Source organism: Triturus cristatus, chromosome 3_1 (genome assembly GCF_964204655.1).
Source record: "Triturus cristatus chromosome 3_1, aTriCri1.1, whole genome shotgun sequence".
Taxonomy (NCBI): Eukaryota; Metazoa; Chordata; class Amphibia; order Caudata; family Salamandridae; genus Triturus; species Triturus cristatus.
In genome coordinates, this window is record NC_140583.1 from 63,722,563 (window position 1) to 63,737,054 (window position 14,492).

General features: G+C 48.7%; 1 protein-coding gene across 2 annotated transcripts in view; it reads right to left on the minus strand.

Moving 5' to 3' along the window:
* Positions 1–13,987, minus strand: part of LOC146859710 (uncharacterized) — a 296,642-nt gene extending 282,655 nt beyond the window's left edge. Inside the window, exon 1 of one of the 2 annotated variants that reach the window (XM_085643456.1) lies at positions 13,458–13,987. In XM_085643456.1, coding sequence (XP_085499582.1) covers positions 13,458–13,495 — 38 coding nt within the window. In that variant the 5' untranslated portion in view covers positions 13,496–13,987. The remainder of the gene's footprint in view (positions 1–13,457) is intronic. The other variant, XM_085643457.1, reaches the window with a different exon arrangement.
* Between the last annotated feature and the right edge of the window lie 505 nt (positions 13,988–14,492).

Sequence of the window (14,492 nt, forward strand, 5' to 3'; positions counted from 1 at the left end):
TAGGACACAGTCCACTATTGTTATGCCATTGCCGTTGTTTGGGTGTTCAGAGGTTTCCACCACAAACCGGAGTTTGATTTGGTTTGAGAAGATGTAATGTCAGTAGTGTGAATGGGCTTGTTCCTCTTTTAGGTGAATGAGTCAATTTCAATGAATTGTGCTTGAATGTGCCTTAGTGTTTGAATGGTGAGGCCGAAGACTGTACCGAATTGCGTCTACAGATTTTGAGATGTTCGAAATGCCAGTGGTCGGCTGAAGTGCATGAGTGTAGAGGGGCAAACACATTGTCGTAGTTGGTGCTGTTGGGCGCCCTAACAGCTTATTCATGTTTGGGTTGTACTGGATGTATGTTAGTATTTGTGCTGCATGACAGTACATGTTGGGTCCATGGTCATAGTGTTGTTGTGAGCATGGTGGCACCCAGCAACATGGTATATCTCTGTTGTATTGGATGTGAGGGAAATGTTCAGACTAAAGTGTAGTGTATGTGATATATGGCTAGGGTTTTTGGCTGTTGTAAATATGTTTGCGGACTATGGCCTGCAGTGACCATGTAGCTCTGAGACTTGTCAACCAGTTCTTGGAGGGGGGTCTCATACCAACTGTTATAGAGATCTGGGTTTGCCATGCATGCTGCAGGTTCAAATTCCAGCAGGGCGAACCTAGCCTTCCTTTAATTTCCTTTAATGTGACCCTGATGGCATCAGCATCCTTGATGTGGACGAATGAAAATCATACCACTAAGCTTTAGAGGAGTGACAGTGATGCCAGTTTTCCCAATGGAGCAGCACAATTTAGACTCCACCCTTATATGTCACAGAAATACAATTCTATATATGCATTTGACATTATACTCACTGTGTGCCTTAACTGTGTGAAGCATTTAAATGCATTACTGAAATGTGTTCTCCGTAGAATCTGTAGATTTATATATATGTGCACCAATGTTCTGTTTAAACATGAAGATGTATTTTTAGTCACGTTTCTCACTTATACTTTAAGAGATATTTTCTTATGTAAAGTTACATTCTTTTGCTTACATTTTGCAGTTATTTTGCATGCATAACAATGTATTCAAAGTGCACATTAGATACTCATTTAAGGCCTCAGTCAAAATGCATTTTGCTTTGTCTGCATGTTTCTCTTTTTTTTTTGCAGGTTCATTATTATGATTAATGTAAGCTAAAGAAAGGCGTAGTGTCTGTATTAGAGGGCTGCTAGAGAGGCGTGGAGAGAAACTTGGCAGTGAACGTGGAGAAACAATGGTCAAAAGAGGCGTTCTGTTCATCGTGTACCAGGATGGCAAGATGTTCAAGGTTGAAAACCGAAGTTTTAGTTTGATGCAATGGGAACCTAGATGACATGGTGCAGATGCACTCAAGTAGTTCTGATTGGTCCCTGGTGGTGTGGAGGAGATAAGATGTTTCTGAATCTCCTGTTACTTTTAAATTGCTGTTCTCACAGCTGAAGGTAGAGCAGATTTCCTTTTGATTTAGGGAGGTACAGACCTCTCTGTTTGCCCTATTCTTGCAAGTGTGAAACTGTACGCTAAGCATTTATTTCCATTTGTTTTCGGACCTTTACTGAAGTCTGATCGTGCTGACACCTTCTGCATCTTTTATGCTCCTGGTTTAGAGATTCTTGATAGATCCATGTTTAGGAGAGAGAAGGGAAGTTGTTTTATGAAACACCTGTTTCCTTTAATTTGTGTTTATACAATTGTGATTATCGCAATCGATATGTCATTCTATTTTTCCTTAACCTACTGAAATATTCCAGCTTACCTATTGTATTGCTGCATTTACTGAACTTATTCTTGGTTTGCATATGTACTGGATTGATCGGTAATCCAAATAAAACTCTTTAACCATATTCAGTGATTTCTGGTTCTTATTGTGGAGTTACATTGGCTTCAGAAGTTAGAGATGCATTTTTGATGTTTTCTCCCTTGCAATGCTTCACCCAGCTATCAAAGGTCCGTATGATCAATGTAGAAAAATCTTTGACGACTTGACTAAAAGATTCAGTTTTGGAGCCCATACTCCTTCACCTATGATCAACATTCATAGGAGCCAGAGCCTAAGGTTTTAGGGCCCATACACCATCACCTATGATCGACATTCATAGGAGCCAGAGCTTAAGGGCTTATGCCTGATCAAACAAGCATTTGCAATGCAATAGGTCTTGCATTTACGAGAGTTTGAGCTATTGTAAATGACAATGCCTTTTATTTACGTTTTGTTTTTAAAACAGATAAATAAAAGACATTGTCATTTACAATGCCAATAACTTAAACTCTCGCAAATGCGAGACCTATTGCTTTACAAGTGAGTTCGGCGCCCGTGCTATAAAGATTTGTTTTAAAAGAGAGTGTGTCCTGCCTGCAACAGCATGCAGGACAAAGCTATTTGAGAAAATAGTGCTCGGAGACTGTAATTAAAGCCTCATGGGAGGTTACAAAATGAGACAAGGCAGTACTAAAGAGGGACTACTGACAAATGAAAAGCCACAGTTTACAGCGGACTATGACACAAGCCAATAAAAGATACGGATGGAGAATGGGCGGAGCTTCAAGTCCATACCTGAATACAGCATGCTTCAGTTCTGTTCAGTATCTTTATTTCGATCACACAGATCATAAAAGACATTCACAATATTATATGAAGTAAAAAAAGAAGAAACCCATTTGAAAAAATGAGACATTCATTAAGGCCTCAGTGCTTATCATTATACAGTAGCATAAAAAATGGTTTCAGTGCGAGATCATAAGAGATATAAAAATTATCAGTAAAAAGGTGACTCATAAAACCATTACATACTTAGTCAGACGTTAGAGCCGGTCGCTCCACCCGCCGCGTGGCTCCTCCTGAGTGCGCCGGTCTCCCCCTGCTGCTGCCACCTGTTCGCCGCTGCCCCTAGGGATTAGGTGCCTCTTGGGTCTGTTTATTTCTGATTTTGTGCCCAATTTTTGTGTTTTGTCTAACTGTTGTGCCCCTGGTTTTCTTCCCGATTTTTGTGCTTCTGCCGCCTGGTTTCCCGCTGTTTTCCCCCGCTCCCTACCGCTGCTCCCCCGCGGCCCGCCCCCTTTTTTTCTTCTGTACCCTCTCCCCCTCCTATTCGCCACCCCGCTCCTGCCTCCCAGCTGCTCCTCCCTCCCACTGGCTACTTAGGCGGTGGACGCGCGATGGGGGGCTGTGACCTGACCGGACCTCGTCAGAGCCGGTCGCTCCACCCGCCGCGTGGCTCCTCCTGAGTGCGCCGGTCTCCCCCTGCTGCTGCCACCTGTTCGCCGCTGCCCCTAGGGATTAGGTGCCTCTTGGGTCTGTTTATTTCTGATTTTGTGCCCAATTTTTGTGTTTTGTCTAACTGTTGTGCCCCTGGTTTTCTTTCCGATTTTTGTGCTTCTGCCGCCTGGTTTCCCGCTGTTTTCCCCCACTCCCCGCTCCCTGCCGCTGCTCCCCCGCGGCCCGCCCCCTTTTTTTCTTCTGTACCCTCTCCCCCTCCTATTCGCCACCCCGCTCCCGCCTCCCAGCTGCTCCTCCCTCCCACTGGCTACTTAGGCGGTGGACGCGCGACGGGGAGCTGTGACCTGACCTGACCTCGTCAGAGCCGGTCGCTCCACCCGCCGCGTGGCTCCTCCTGAGTGCGCCGGTCTCCCCCTGCTGCTGCCACCTGTTCGCCGCTGCCCCTAGGGATTGGGTGCCTCTTGGGTCTGTTTATTTCTGATTTTGTGCCCAATTTTTGTGTTTTGTCTAACTGTCGTGCCCCTGGTTTTCTTCCCGATTTTTGTGCTTCTGCCGCCTGGTTTCCCGCTGTTTTCCCCCGCTCCCCGCTCCCTGCTCCCCCGTGGCCCCGCCCTCTTTTCTTCTTCTGTACCATCTCCCCCTCCTATTCGCCACCCCGCTCCCGCATCCCAGCTGCTCCTCCCTCCCTCTACGCCATTTATGGCGGAGTCCGCGCGTACGCGTAGCGGTCATGCGCAAAGGGCACGCCGAAGGCGCGCCAAAGGCAAGCCCGTCCACGCCTGGACCGCACCCAGCACCAGAACCTCCGGTCCTTGCCGGACCCAGCCCACACGACAGAGATACGACGCCGCCACCCTCCTCGCACTCAACACCGGCCGACAGCCAGCCTGCTACCTAGCCACCCCGAAGCGCACCCACGGAGCCTTCACCTGCAACGCCTGCAACTTCACCTGCACCCGCACCGCACCCTCAAAGCCAGTCCCCAGCAACAATCCCCTCAAGTGCATCTTGCTCAACACCCGCTCCGTCCACAGACACGCCGTCGAACTCTGGAAGCTCCTCGACACAACATCACCTGACGTCCCCTTCCTCACAGAAACATGGATGAACACCTCCTCAGCTCCCGACATCGCCATAGCCATTCCGGAAGGCTACAAGATTGCCCGGAAAGACTGCGTCAACCAAGAAGGAGGAGGCATCGCCATCGGCCACAGAAACACCATCCGAATCACGATCAACTCCAACGACTCCCTCACTGCCGCCGAACACCTCCACTTCCAGATTCACACCGACCCCATGACCACCCTCAGAGGCACCCTCCTCTACCGACCCCCAGGCCCACGCACACAATTCAGCGAAGCCATTGCAGACTTCGTCAGCCCGCACGCCCTCACCTCCTCAGACTACATCCTACTAGGAGACCTCAACTTCCACCTGGAAAACAACAACGACAGCAACTCTGCCACCCTGCTGGACAACCTCGGACTCAAGCAGCTGGTGAACACCCCCACCCACTACGCCGGCCACACGCTTGACCCCATCTTCACTTCCAGCAAGCACATCTCCTTCAGCCACTCCACCGAACTACACTGGACAGACCACAGCTGCATCCACTTCAACTTCATGAGAACCATGACCCACCACCACCCTCAACAGGTTCCCCGCAGAAGATGGAGCAAGATCACCGCCGCCCAGCTCACCACCTCCCTCAGCCAGAACCCCCCCACCAGCACTACGGACCCCAACAAAGCAGCCCGCAACCTCACGCAGTGGCTCACCAACTGCACCGATGCCCTCGCACCACTGAAGAACCCCCCCCAGCAGACACGGCAGCAGGAAAGCCCCCTGGTTCACCGACGAACTGAAAAACTCCAAGAAAACCTGTCGCACCCTTGAGAAAGCCTGGCGCCACGAACAGACCACGGAAAACGTGACAGCCCTCAAGAACGCCACCCGCAAACACCACCAACTGATCCACACCACCAAAAGGACCGCATTCAAAGAGCGCCTGGACAACAACTCCCACAACAGCAAGGAACTCTTCAGCATCGTCAAAGAGCTCTCCAGCCCCAGCGCCTGCAACAACGACATCACTCCCACGCAGGACCTTTGCGACTCACTCGCCTCGTTCTTCCACCACAAGATCGCAGACATACACAACAGCTTCGGCACACAGACCACGAACCCTATCACCAATCAGGCGCCCCCCTCCACCACCCTCCGCACCTGGACCACGGTCAGCACCGAAGACATCACCCGCACTATGAACACCATCTACTCCGGCTCACCCACAGACCCCTGCCCACACCACATCTACAACAAAGCCGACTCCATCATCGCACCCCAACTCCGGGACATCATCAACAGCTCCTTCGCAGCTGCCACCTTCCCGGAGAGCTGGAAACACGCCGAGCTCAGCGCCCTCCTGAAGAAACCCACCGCGGACCCCACGGACCTCAAGAACTTCCGCCCTATCTCACTCCTCCCTTTTCTGGCCAAAGTCATCGAGAAGACCGTCAACAAGCAACTCTCTGCCTTCCTCGAGACCAACGGATCCCTCGACCCCTCACAGTCCGGCTTCCGAGCTAACCACAGCACGAGACCGCCCTCATAGCTGCCACCGACGACATCAGGTCCCTGCTCGACAAAGGGGAGACAGCTGCCCTCGTCCTCCTGGACCTCTCCGCAGCCTTCGACACCGTCTGCCACCGCACCCTAGTACAGCACCTCAGCAACATCGGAATCCAAGGCAAGGCACTGGAGTGGATCATCTCGTTCCTCGCCGGCCGAACAAAAAGAGTCCGTCTCCCTCCGTTCCGCTCCATGGCCACCGAAGTCATCTGCGGCGTCCCGCAAGGATCATCGCTCAGCCCCACCCTCTTCAACGTCTTCATGAGCCCCCTCGCAGCCATCGCACGCCAACCCAACCTCAACATCATCTCCTACCCCGACGACACCCAGCTGATCCTCTCCCTCACCAACGACCCCGACATCGCCAGAGCCAACTTCCAGGAAGGAATGAGAGACGTCGCGGAATGGATGAAGCTCAGCCGGCTGAAACTGAACTCAGATAAGACGGAAGTTCTCATCCTAGGACCATCCCCCTCCGCCTGGGACAATACCTGGTGGCCCCCGGCCCTGTGCTCCGCACCCAAGCCATCGGACCATGCCCGCAACCTGGGCTTCATCCTGGACTCCTCCATCACGATGACCAAGCAAGTCAACGCCATCTCGTCCTCCTGCTTCAACACCCTGCGCATGCTCCGGAAGATCTTCCGATGGATCCCCACCGACACCAGGAAGACGGTCACCCAGGCCCTCGTCACCAGCCGTCTGGACTACGGAAACACCCTCTACGCTGGAACGACAGCCAAACTACAGAAAAGACTCCAGCGCATACAGAACGCCTCGGCACGACTCATCCTGGACACCCCCCGCTTCAGCCACACCTCCCCCCTGCTGAGAGACCTGCACTGGCTCCCCATCAGCAAGAGAATCATGTTCAGACTCCTCACCCACGCACACAAGGCTCTCCATGACATGGGACCCACTTACCTCAACAACCGCTTCACATTCTATACGCCCGCACACCAGCTCCGCTTCGCCAGCCTCTCCCTCGCCACTGTCCTACGCATTCGCAAGACCACCGCCGGAGGAAGATCCTTCTCCTACCTGGTGGCCAAGACCTGGAACTCCCTCCCCACCCACCTATGACTGACCCAGAACCATCTCGCCTTCAGGAAGCAGCTCAAGACCTGGCTCTTCGAACAGTAGCGGATCCCCCCCCCCCCAGCGCCTTGAGACCCTTCGGGTGAGTAGCGCGCTTTACAAACTCCTTGATTGATTGATTCTTATGTTACAATTGAATTTGCAGATAACTCAATTTTATGTAAAAAGTCATGATGATGTAAAAGGAAATAATACACCAGCCACTGGAACAAGGGAAGGGGTACGTATGTAAGTCTATGTGACTATAACCATCAAATACGTAAATTCCTAAACAGGACTAAGTCACTAATATTACCCATTTCTACAGCCAACCTATTCATAATTACTACTAGATGTTGGGCCAATTTTTACCAGAAGGTTGTCTAGGGCCTGTCAGAACAATAGCAACTTCTTCTTACTGTGAGCTACTACTTTGCATTGCCACCAACATCTTTAGGAGTTTGGCGTGGTTTTGCAACATTCAACGTAAAAGTTTTGCGATGGATATCACACAGAGCTCATTAGTATTTGACTTCAATATTCTTAGCGCTGTAGCACTAGACCTTGAGCCCAGATTTATACATAAAGGATTTAACCATTTGTCCCGAGGAGCCTTATAAGCGGGACATGCAAAAAGGATGTGTGGGACTGTCTCCTCCTGCTCTATACATAAATGGCATTTGCTCTCTGTGGTATTGTGCCATTTGTGAATATAGGATCTCAATGGAAGTGTGCCAACCCGGAATTGGAAGATTAGTCTCCTATCACTGGGCTTGGTTATAACATCCCAGAAAATTCTATACATGGGACTTTGCTTGAACTCCATGAAGATACCAGTCTGTGTAGTGTTCTCAATGGTACGTATAGTATTTGTGATGACCATAGACCAATAAAGTTCCTTTCATTCTTTTTTAGATGGGAACCAATGGCCTACTGGATCTTCCCATTAGTGGCTCAGGCCCTTATTAACCAATGTGCTCTTCACCTTTTGAAGCCAGGTTATCTTACAGGAGGTGTCGGCTTCTCTGACATCCTTTTGCGCTTTTGCATAATGCGATAGCTCCGGAGTGGACCATAATCTGCACCAAAATGCTATCAGTCGAAACCTTGCTGCCTCATCCAGACGGTTGCATCCTAGGCCATTATAAAGGGGCTTTAATGGAGTGTTTTGCAGGAGGCCTATGAGGCCTCTCATAAATGTATTCTGGGCTAGGACTAGCGGTGTCAGGTTGTTGAAGCCCCAGAGTTTAGCACCATATAGTGTGGAGGCCAGAACTTTGGTATTGTAGATCTGCAATGCTGGGCCTATCGGCTTAGTTTGCGAGAACTTATGTTCTCTCAGCAGTGCTCCTGCCAACTGGCAGAGTTTAGGTGCCATAGTTTAAATCTGGGGTTTCCAGTTTAATTTTCTTCCTAGGGTGATCCCTAGATAATTAAAAATGTCAGTCTGTTCGAGTTGTTCCTTGTTTAAGTGTACCCTGACCTTTATTGCTCTATGTTTGTGAAGGACCATGAATTTTGTTTTGTTTGCGTTTATCACAAGGCCACGATCCTTGCAGAAATCTTCTAAGCGAGTCAGCTCTCTCTGCAGCCCACTTTGGGTTTTCGAGATGACAACCGTGTCATCTGCAAACATATGTATCGGTACCTCAATATCTGCAAGTGAGGGAGCATCTGTCGGGTGGGAAGAAAAGTAGTTGATGACCCCATTTAGGAATAATGAGAATAGTGTTGGGGCGATGACACACCCTTGGTGGAGCCCTATGGATACGGGGAACCGATCTGTGATATTGCGCTGTGAGTCCCAGCGCACTTGGGCATAATTAGCCTTGTGTAGTCTCACAACTACAGATGGTAGGTCTAGTGGCATCCCTAAATCCTTTAAAACTGCCCACAGTTTGTTACAGGGAACCATATCAAATGTGGACTTAAGGTCCACAAAGGCGGCATAAATGGTACCTCCTGCTATCATTAGAACTCGCCAGTAGATTAAAATGAAGTGGAAAACCTGATCGATAGTGCTTACATGGGCACAAAATCCTGCCTGAAATTGGGTTAATATATCATTTTCTGCGATCCAATTCTGCATTCTACTCAACACGAACCTTGCCATAATATATCTTATTGAGTCTATGAGACTGATTGGCCTGTAGTTGCTGGGACTGGATCGATCGCCCTTTGTATAGATGGGTATGATTTCTGCACCACGCCAGGATTTGGGTATTGAGGTTCCACTAGCTATTGCATTTGCTAGCTGCTGTATGTACCTTTGCCAAATATCGCTATTGTACAGGAATAGGTCTGCCCGTATTCTGTCGGGACCCGGAACTCTTCCTCTTGGTACTGCTGTCAATGCCAATGCGACCTCCCCGATATCAAAAAACAAAACCGTGTCAGGTTTGGGGATTTGAAACAGTTCATCTATTCCCCCCTCTTCTTCTGCAGCAAATTGTGCCTCAAAGTATGTGACCCACAAATCCAGTGCTACATGGTTTTGTGGTATTGGCCCTTGCCCTCCGCTACCCCATTTAACTAATTGCCAGAACTTTTGAGGGTTTTTCTCTTTACTGGCCTGATAGAGATTGTGCCATCTTTGTTCGTCCCAGTCCTTCTTGGCTTTTTGCTGAATGGCTCTATAGCTCAATCGTGCTTGTTTGATTTTACCCACATCTTTTGTTTTTATTGCTATGGCCAATGACTTGTAGACTTCTATACGTGCCTTGTTGTAACAGTTGGCATACTTTATTGTTGCATTACTCTGATGTCTGTGGGGTTTTAGAAAGCGTGTCTTTATTTTGCCAAATAAATCTTCATGGGCTCGAGTTATGAACTTGGTTAATTTATCCTGTGTGGTGCCGGATTGGAGCTCGGCTAGAGTGCAAGCAACATCTGCCCTTATTAGTGCAAGCGATTGGTCGTTATCCAAGATTTTGTCCCATTTGACCCGCCTCATATCGTTATAAATCAGGACATTTGCTGTCGTGCACTGAGATTCCTGTGGCTGAGCCATTACAAAGCCTGGGGCCAACATCTTTAGTATGAGGGGTTATGATCCCTTTCATTTCTCTCACATACCTCCATATCTATGAGGAACGACCAATGTTCGATACTGATAAGGAAGTAGTCAATACGACTCCTTCTCTGGCCATTACAAAAAGTGTGGGAGCCTGATCTATCTGAGGGAGTTCTCCCGTTAACTGCCCTGATGCCCCGCTCTATGCATAGTGTATTAAGTTGTAGTGCTGCCTCTGTCCATTTCCTGATTGGGGGACAACTCTAACGAAGGAATGTTCCATTGAGCATCTTCTTCTTCTTCACTGAGATGACTATCATCTTGGTCGAGGGGCTCAAAAGTGGTGTTAAAGTCACCTGCTATTACAAAGTTACCAGTGGCGTAACGATAATTGAGGGGGCCCCTGCAAGGTACGTGGAGGGGCCCCCTCCGGACTCTTTCAGGAGCTCCCGGGCCAAAGTGCAGTGCTGAGGGGGCCCCTGGAGCTTGGGGGGCCCCCCCCAGCACTGCGGAGGATGCGGGGGCCTGTGTTACGCCCCTGAAAGTTACATGATCCTCTATAACTATCCAGAAGATTGTCTAAAAGGGAGACTGTGGTGGACTGTCTACTACCAGTAAGACCTCTTGCGTACACATTGAGTACCATTAATTGTGAATGGTAATACAGCATGCTTTGCAGCGCATGCGCTGCCCAGGCTCGACCTAAAAATGAACTGGCACTCTTACAGTAGGTTTAGGAAAACAAATAAAAAGGCACACAGAGAGGAAAAGGTCCAAATAGAGAGGAACAGAGTGAAAGAGAAAGTGATGGAGAGCCATACCTGTCATTTCAAGACGCATCGGAAGAGAGTTCTAAGGAGAATGAATGAGACAAGTTGCTGTAACTGAGAGAGAGAGAGAGAGATGGCAGAAAGATCTTGTTCTTGAGATTGCAAAAAATAATGATAGAGTACAAGTAGAGCAAAAAAAGGTGAGAAAAGCATCACGGTGTAGATGGTGAGTGATGTTTCATAAAAGAGATCTATACTTGTGAGAGAATGGAAGATTGGCAATAAATCATAGAGATGGAGATTGCGGAAGTTGAGTGAGGGAAGAGAGAGGGGTAAACCTGGATATCGAAAAAGTGCAAGGCAGGGAAAAAATTTTGTCTGCTTAGATATTGAGAAAGGGGTAGAAAGAATTTCTTGTTAGACAGAGAAAATGACATATTGTTAAGATCATAAGGGAGGAAGAAAAGGGAAGGAGCTAGAGATTCAAGGAAGGACAAGAAAGAGAGCAAGAGAAAGAGAAAGATTTAGCAGATATGAGATATTGTTTTGATAAAAAAAGAGTCACTGAGCAAGAAAGAAATAATAAAACAGTTAATGATGAGAAAGAAAGACTCTCCAGAGAGAAGTTGGACTCTGTGTTATAGAGAGAGAAAGGCAACCAGACATTCAAAGCGGAGTAAAGAAAGAGGGACATCATGCGGTAAAAAAAAAGGGGAAATAAGATGACTAGGAGAAGCTAGAGAGAAAACCAGATATGTGACACCTCTGTGAAGAATGATAGAGAAAGTGCGAATGAAAGTGACACTTGTAAGAACTGTGAAGTAATTCAAAAAGAGAGAAAAGTTTGAGATGCAACTGAGGAGGATTGGGAGATGTGTAGAGCAAAGGAAATACCTGATACAACTGGTAAAACGTGCAACAAGGGACAGAGTGCAGCCTGAGAGACAGAGCAGAAGAACAGTGGGAGAAACACAGAACATATCAAGAACAGTTTGATTGAAATATAGATCAAAGCTTATTTTCCATGCTGGTGAGCCGAGGACCAATAGAGATAACATGTCACCTCAAAGGCCACTGCACTCCTCAAGGATGAGAAGAAATGACCCAGTCAAGATGTGCACCTGACTGCAAGCCTCCATCTCTCCTCTTGAGCGACAGTCATTTCTGTGCATCTCCCCAAGGAGGTCTCAGAATCTGTTTCCCCTGCAGTGTTCTGTGCAGGTGCAGCCAGGCACTCCGCGTGGCTCTGTTGATAAGAAACCAGTCACATGCTGCCCTTGTGAGAGACCTCTCCCTGGAGAAGTGGTGTGATCTCGGACTCTTCCACCAATTTTATTTTGCTGCATTAAATCTTTTCAAAACTCATTTGGATTCCATCTTCTTCCACTTCAGAAAGTGATTGAAATGCTCCAATTGTAGCACATATATCCCCCCCAAGGCAAAAACTCGGATGTTGGTCGGTTTGCAGAGTGCACTCTACAAAAGCACCTTAGGTACCTCACCGCTGCCATACCTCCTGCGATTAGACATCTGCTTTCACCCCCGAGGACCTTCAAATGTGCCTCAAAAGCCATCTCCTCCACTTTGAATGTTCAACCATCACCTTGGCCCCCGTGGCCACCACTTGAACAAGCACACATTGATTACTCTCGGCACACATTGATTACTCCTGGCACGCATTGATTACTCCAGGCACGCATTGAATAATCCAGGGGCACATTGATTACTCCAGGCGAGCATTGATTACTCTAGAAGCACATTGATTACTCTAGGCATGCATTGATTACTCTCGGCACGCATTGATTTCTCCAGGCACGCATTGATTACTCTAGGCACGCATTGAATAATCCAGGGGCACATTGATTACTCCAGGCGAACATTGATTACTCTAGAAGCACATTGATTGCTCTAGGCATGCATTGATTACTCCAGGTGCACATTGATTACTACAGGCAAACATTGATTACTCCAGGCGAACATTGATTACTCCAGGCGTACATTGATTACTCTAGAAGCACATTGAGTGCTCTAGGCATGCATTGATTACTCCAGGTGCACATTGATTACTACAGGAAAACATTGATTACTCCAGGTGCACATTGATTACTACAGGCAAAGATTGATTACTCCAGGTGCACATTGATTACTCCAGGTGCACATTGATTACTCCAGGCGCACATCGATTCCCCTAGGTACGCATTGATTACTTTAGGCGCGAGGTGATCACCAGGCCTCGCGGTGCTGTTTCGCAGATGCGCTGCTTTGCTCCGCTGCACTGTTCGCCTTCTGCCTTTCCTTGTTACCGTTCATTGAAACAAGCCCCAAGTCCAGCTCGTTAAGCAGCCTCAGTGCTGCTCCACATAAATAAATCCGAACACAAACAGCTCATTCATGCGTGAAGGGAGCTGCCTCCTCTCCCGTGCACAGCGCACGCCCTTATACATTTAACTTTGGAAGTTCTCTGACATATAGAACAACAGCGCCGCATACAACTTCTGAGCCGCACAGCCTCTCAAAAATGAACTTTTTTCGTGTGTTCTTTTGTCCGGGTAAATGAACTGCACACCTTCAGCACTGCTGTCAACAAAGCCCCTCCGCCCTCCCCCTTCTTCGCCCATATATAATCCACCTGCAGCCACTTCCATGCCATGCTCCCGGGCTCGTCCAAGACAAGGGGAAGGGGGGTCTACAAGAGTTACGCATTAACCGCGGGTCTCTTACCTGGAGAGGGCAGACCAGTTCCTGCGGCTCAGAGACATTGCGGCGGCGGCGGTCGGGAGCTCTGGAAGCGCTGCCAAGCGAGTTCACCTGCGTGTGTGTGGTTTCTGTTTCCGCTGCTTCCTCCCTTAGAGCGGCTGGTGCTGGGATCGCCCCATTCGACAAGTGCAAAGCCAACAAGAACAAAACACAGAGGCAACACCCCTGCGGAGGATCTGCGGTGTCCTGTGAGGAGGGATGGGCGAAAACGCTGCTGTTCCCTTGACCCCCTGCCTTGGTGGCTGTTGCTGCACCTTCACCCTGGTGGCTGCTGCTTGCAGGTCACGTGACTGATTTTTTTTCTTCTTATCTCCAACTCCAACCCTGTCACTGCTTAACTGTAACTTGTCTATTAGCAGCAACTTGCAAAGTATAAAAAAATATAATAAAAATAGCTCGAAAGAAGGGCGGGGCCGGCTTCGTACAAAGGGCACCTCTCTGTCGGTTTTACAACCTGTCTGTGCAAGCGGAGGTTTCTGGGACATCATGAGTGTGTGTCTCGGGTGCTCCAGGTTCCTTTTGGGTGTGTGAGGGGAGAGCCTCCTCCCTTTGGCGGAGCCTGACTCAGATCTCGCTCGACCGGCCTGCCTGGGAAGAAGGGTGCTGCCAGGTACCCAGAACACACCTTTAGAGGCGGGACATTGGGCGATACAGATTTATCAGGAAAGAATCTGTGACGTATTGCATCCCAGATACGGGCCATCTGATTTCCCGATGATCCTTTTGGCATTAAGCTAGAACGTCAAAGGCAAGAGGCATGTGGAATGTGGCTAACAAAAATTCTTCTCATGTCATTTAACCTGTGTGCCCACTATGGCGTCGCCAAGGGGGTCTACGTAAGGGGTAAATTAAGCTCTCTACATCAACTGATAACTGGACTACGGATCTATCAGTCATGGCACTTTCTCTGACCACGTGGCAGTGGAAATGGCGTCCACGAGCCCATCACGGGAATGGTTCAAGTCCTTATTTGGTACAGAAAATGTGGCAAACTGGCTA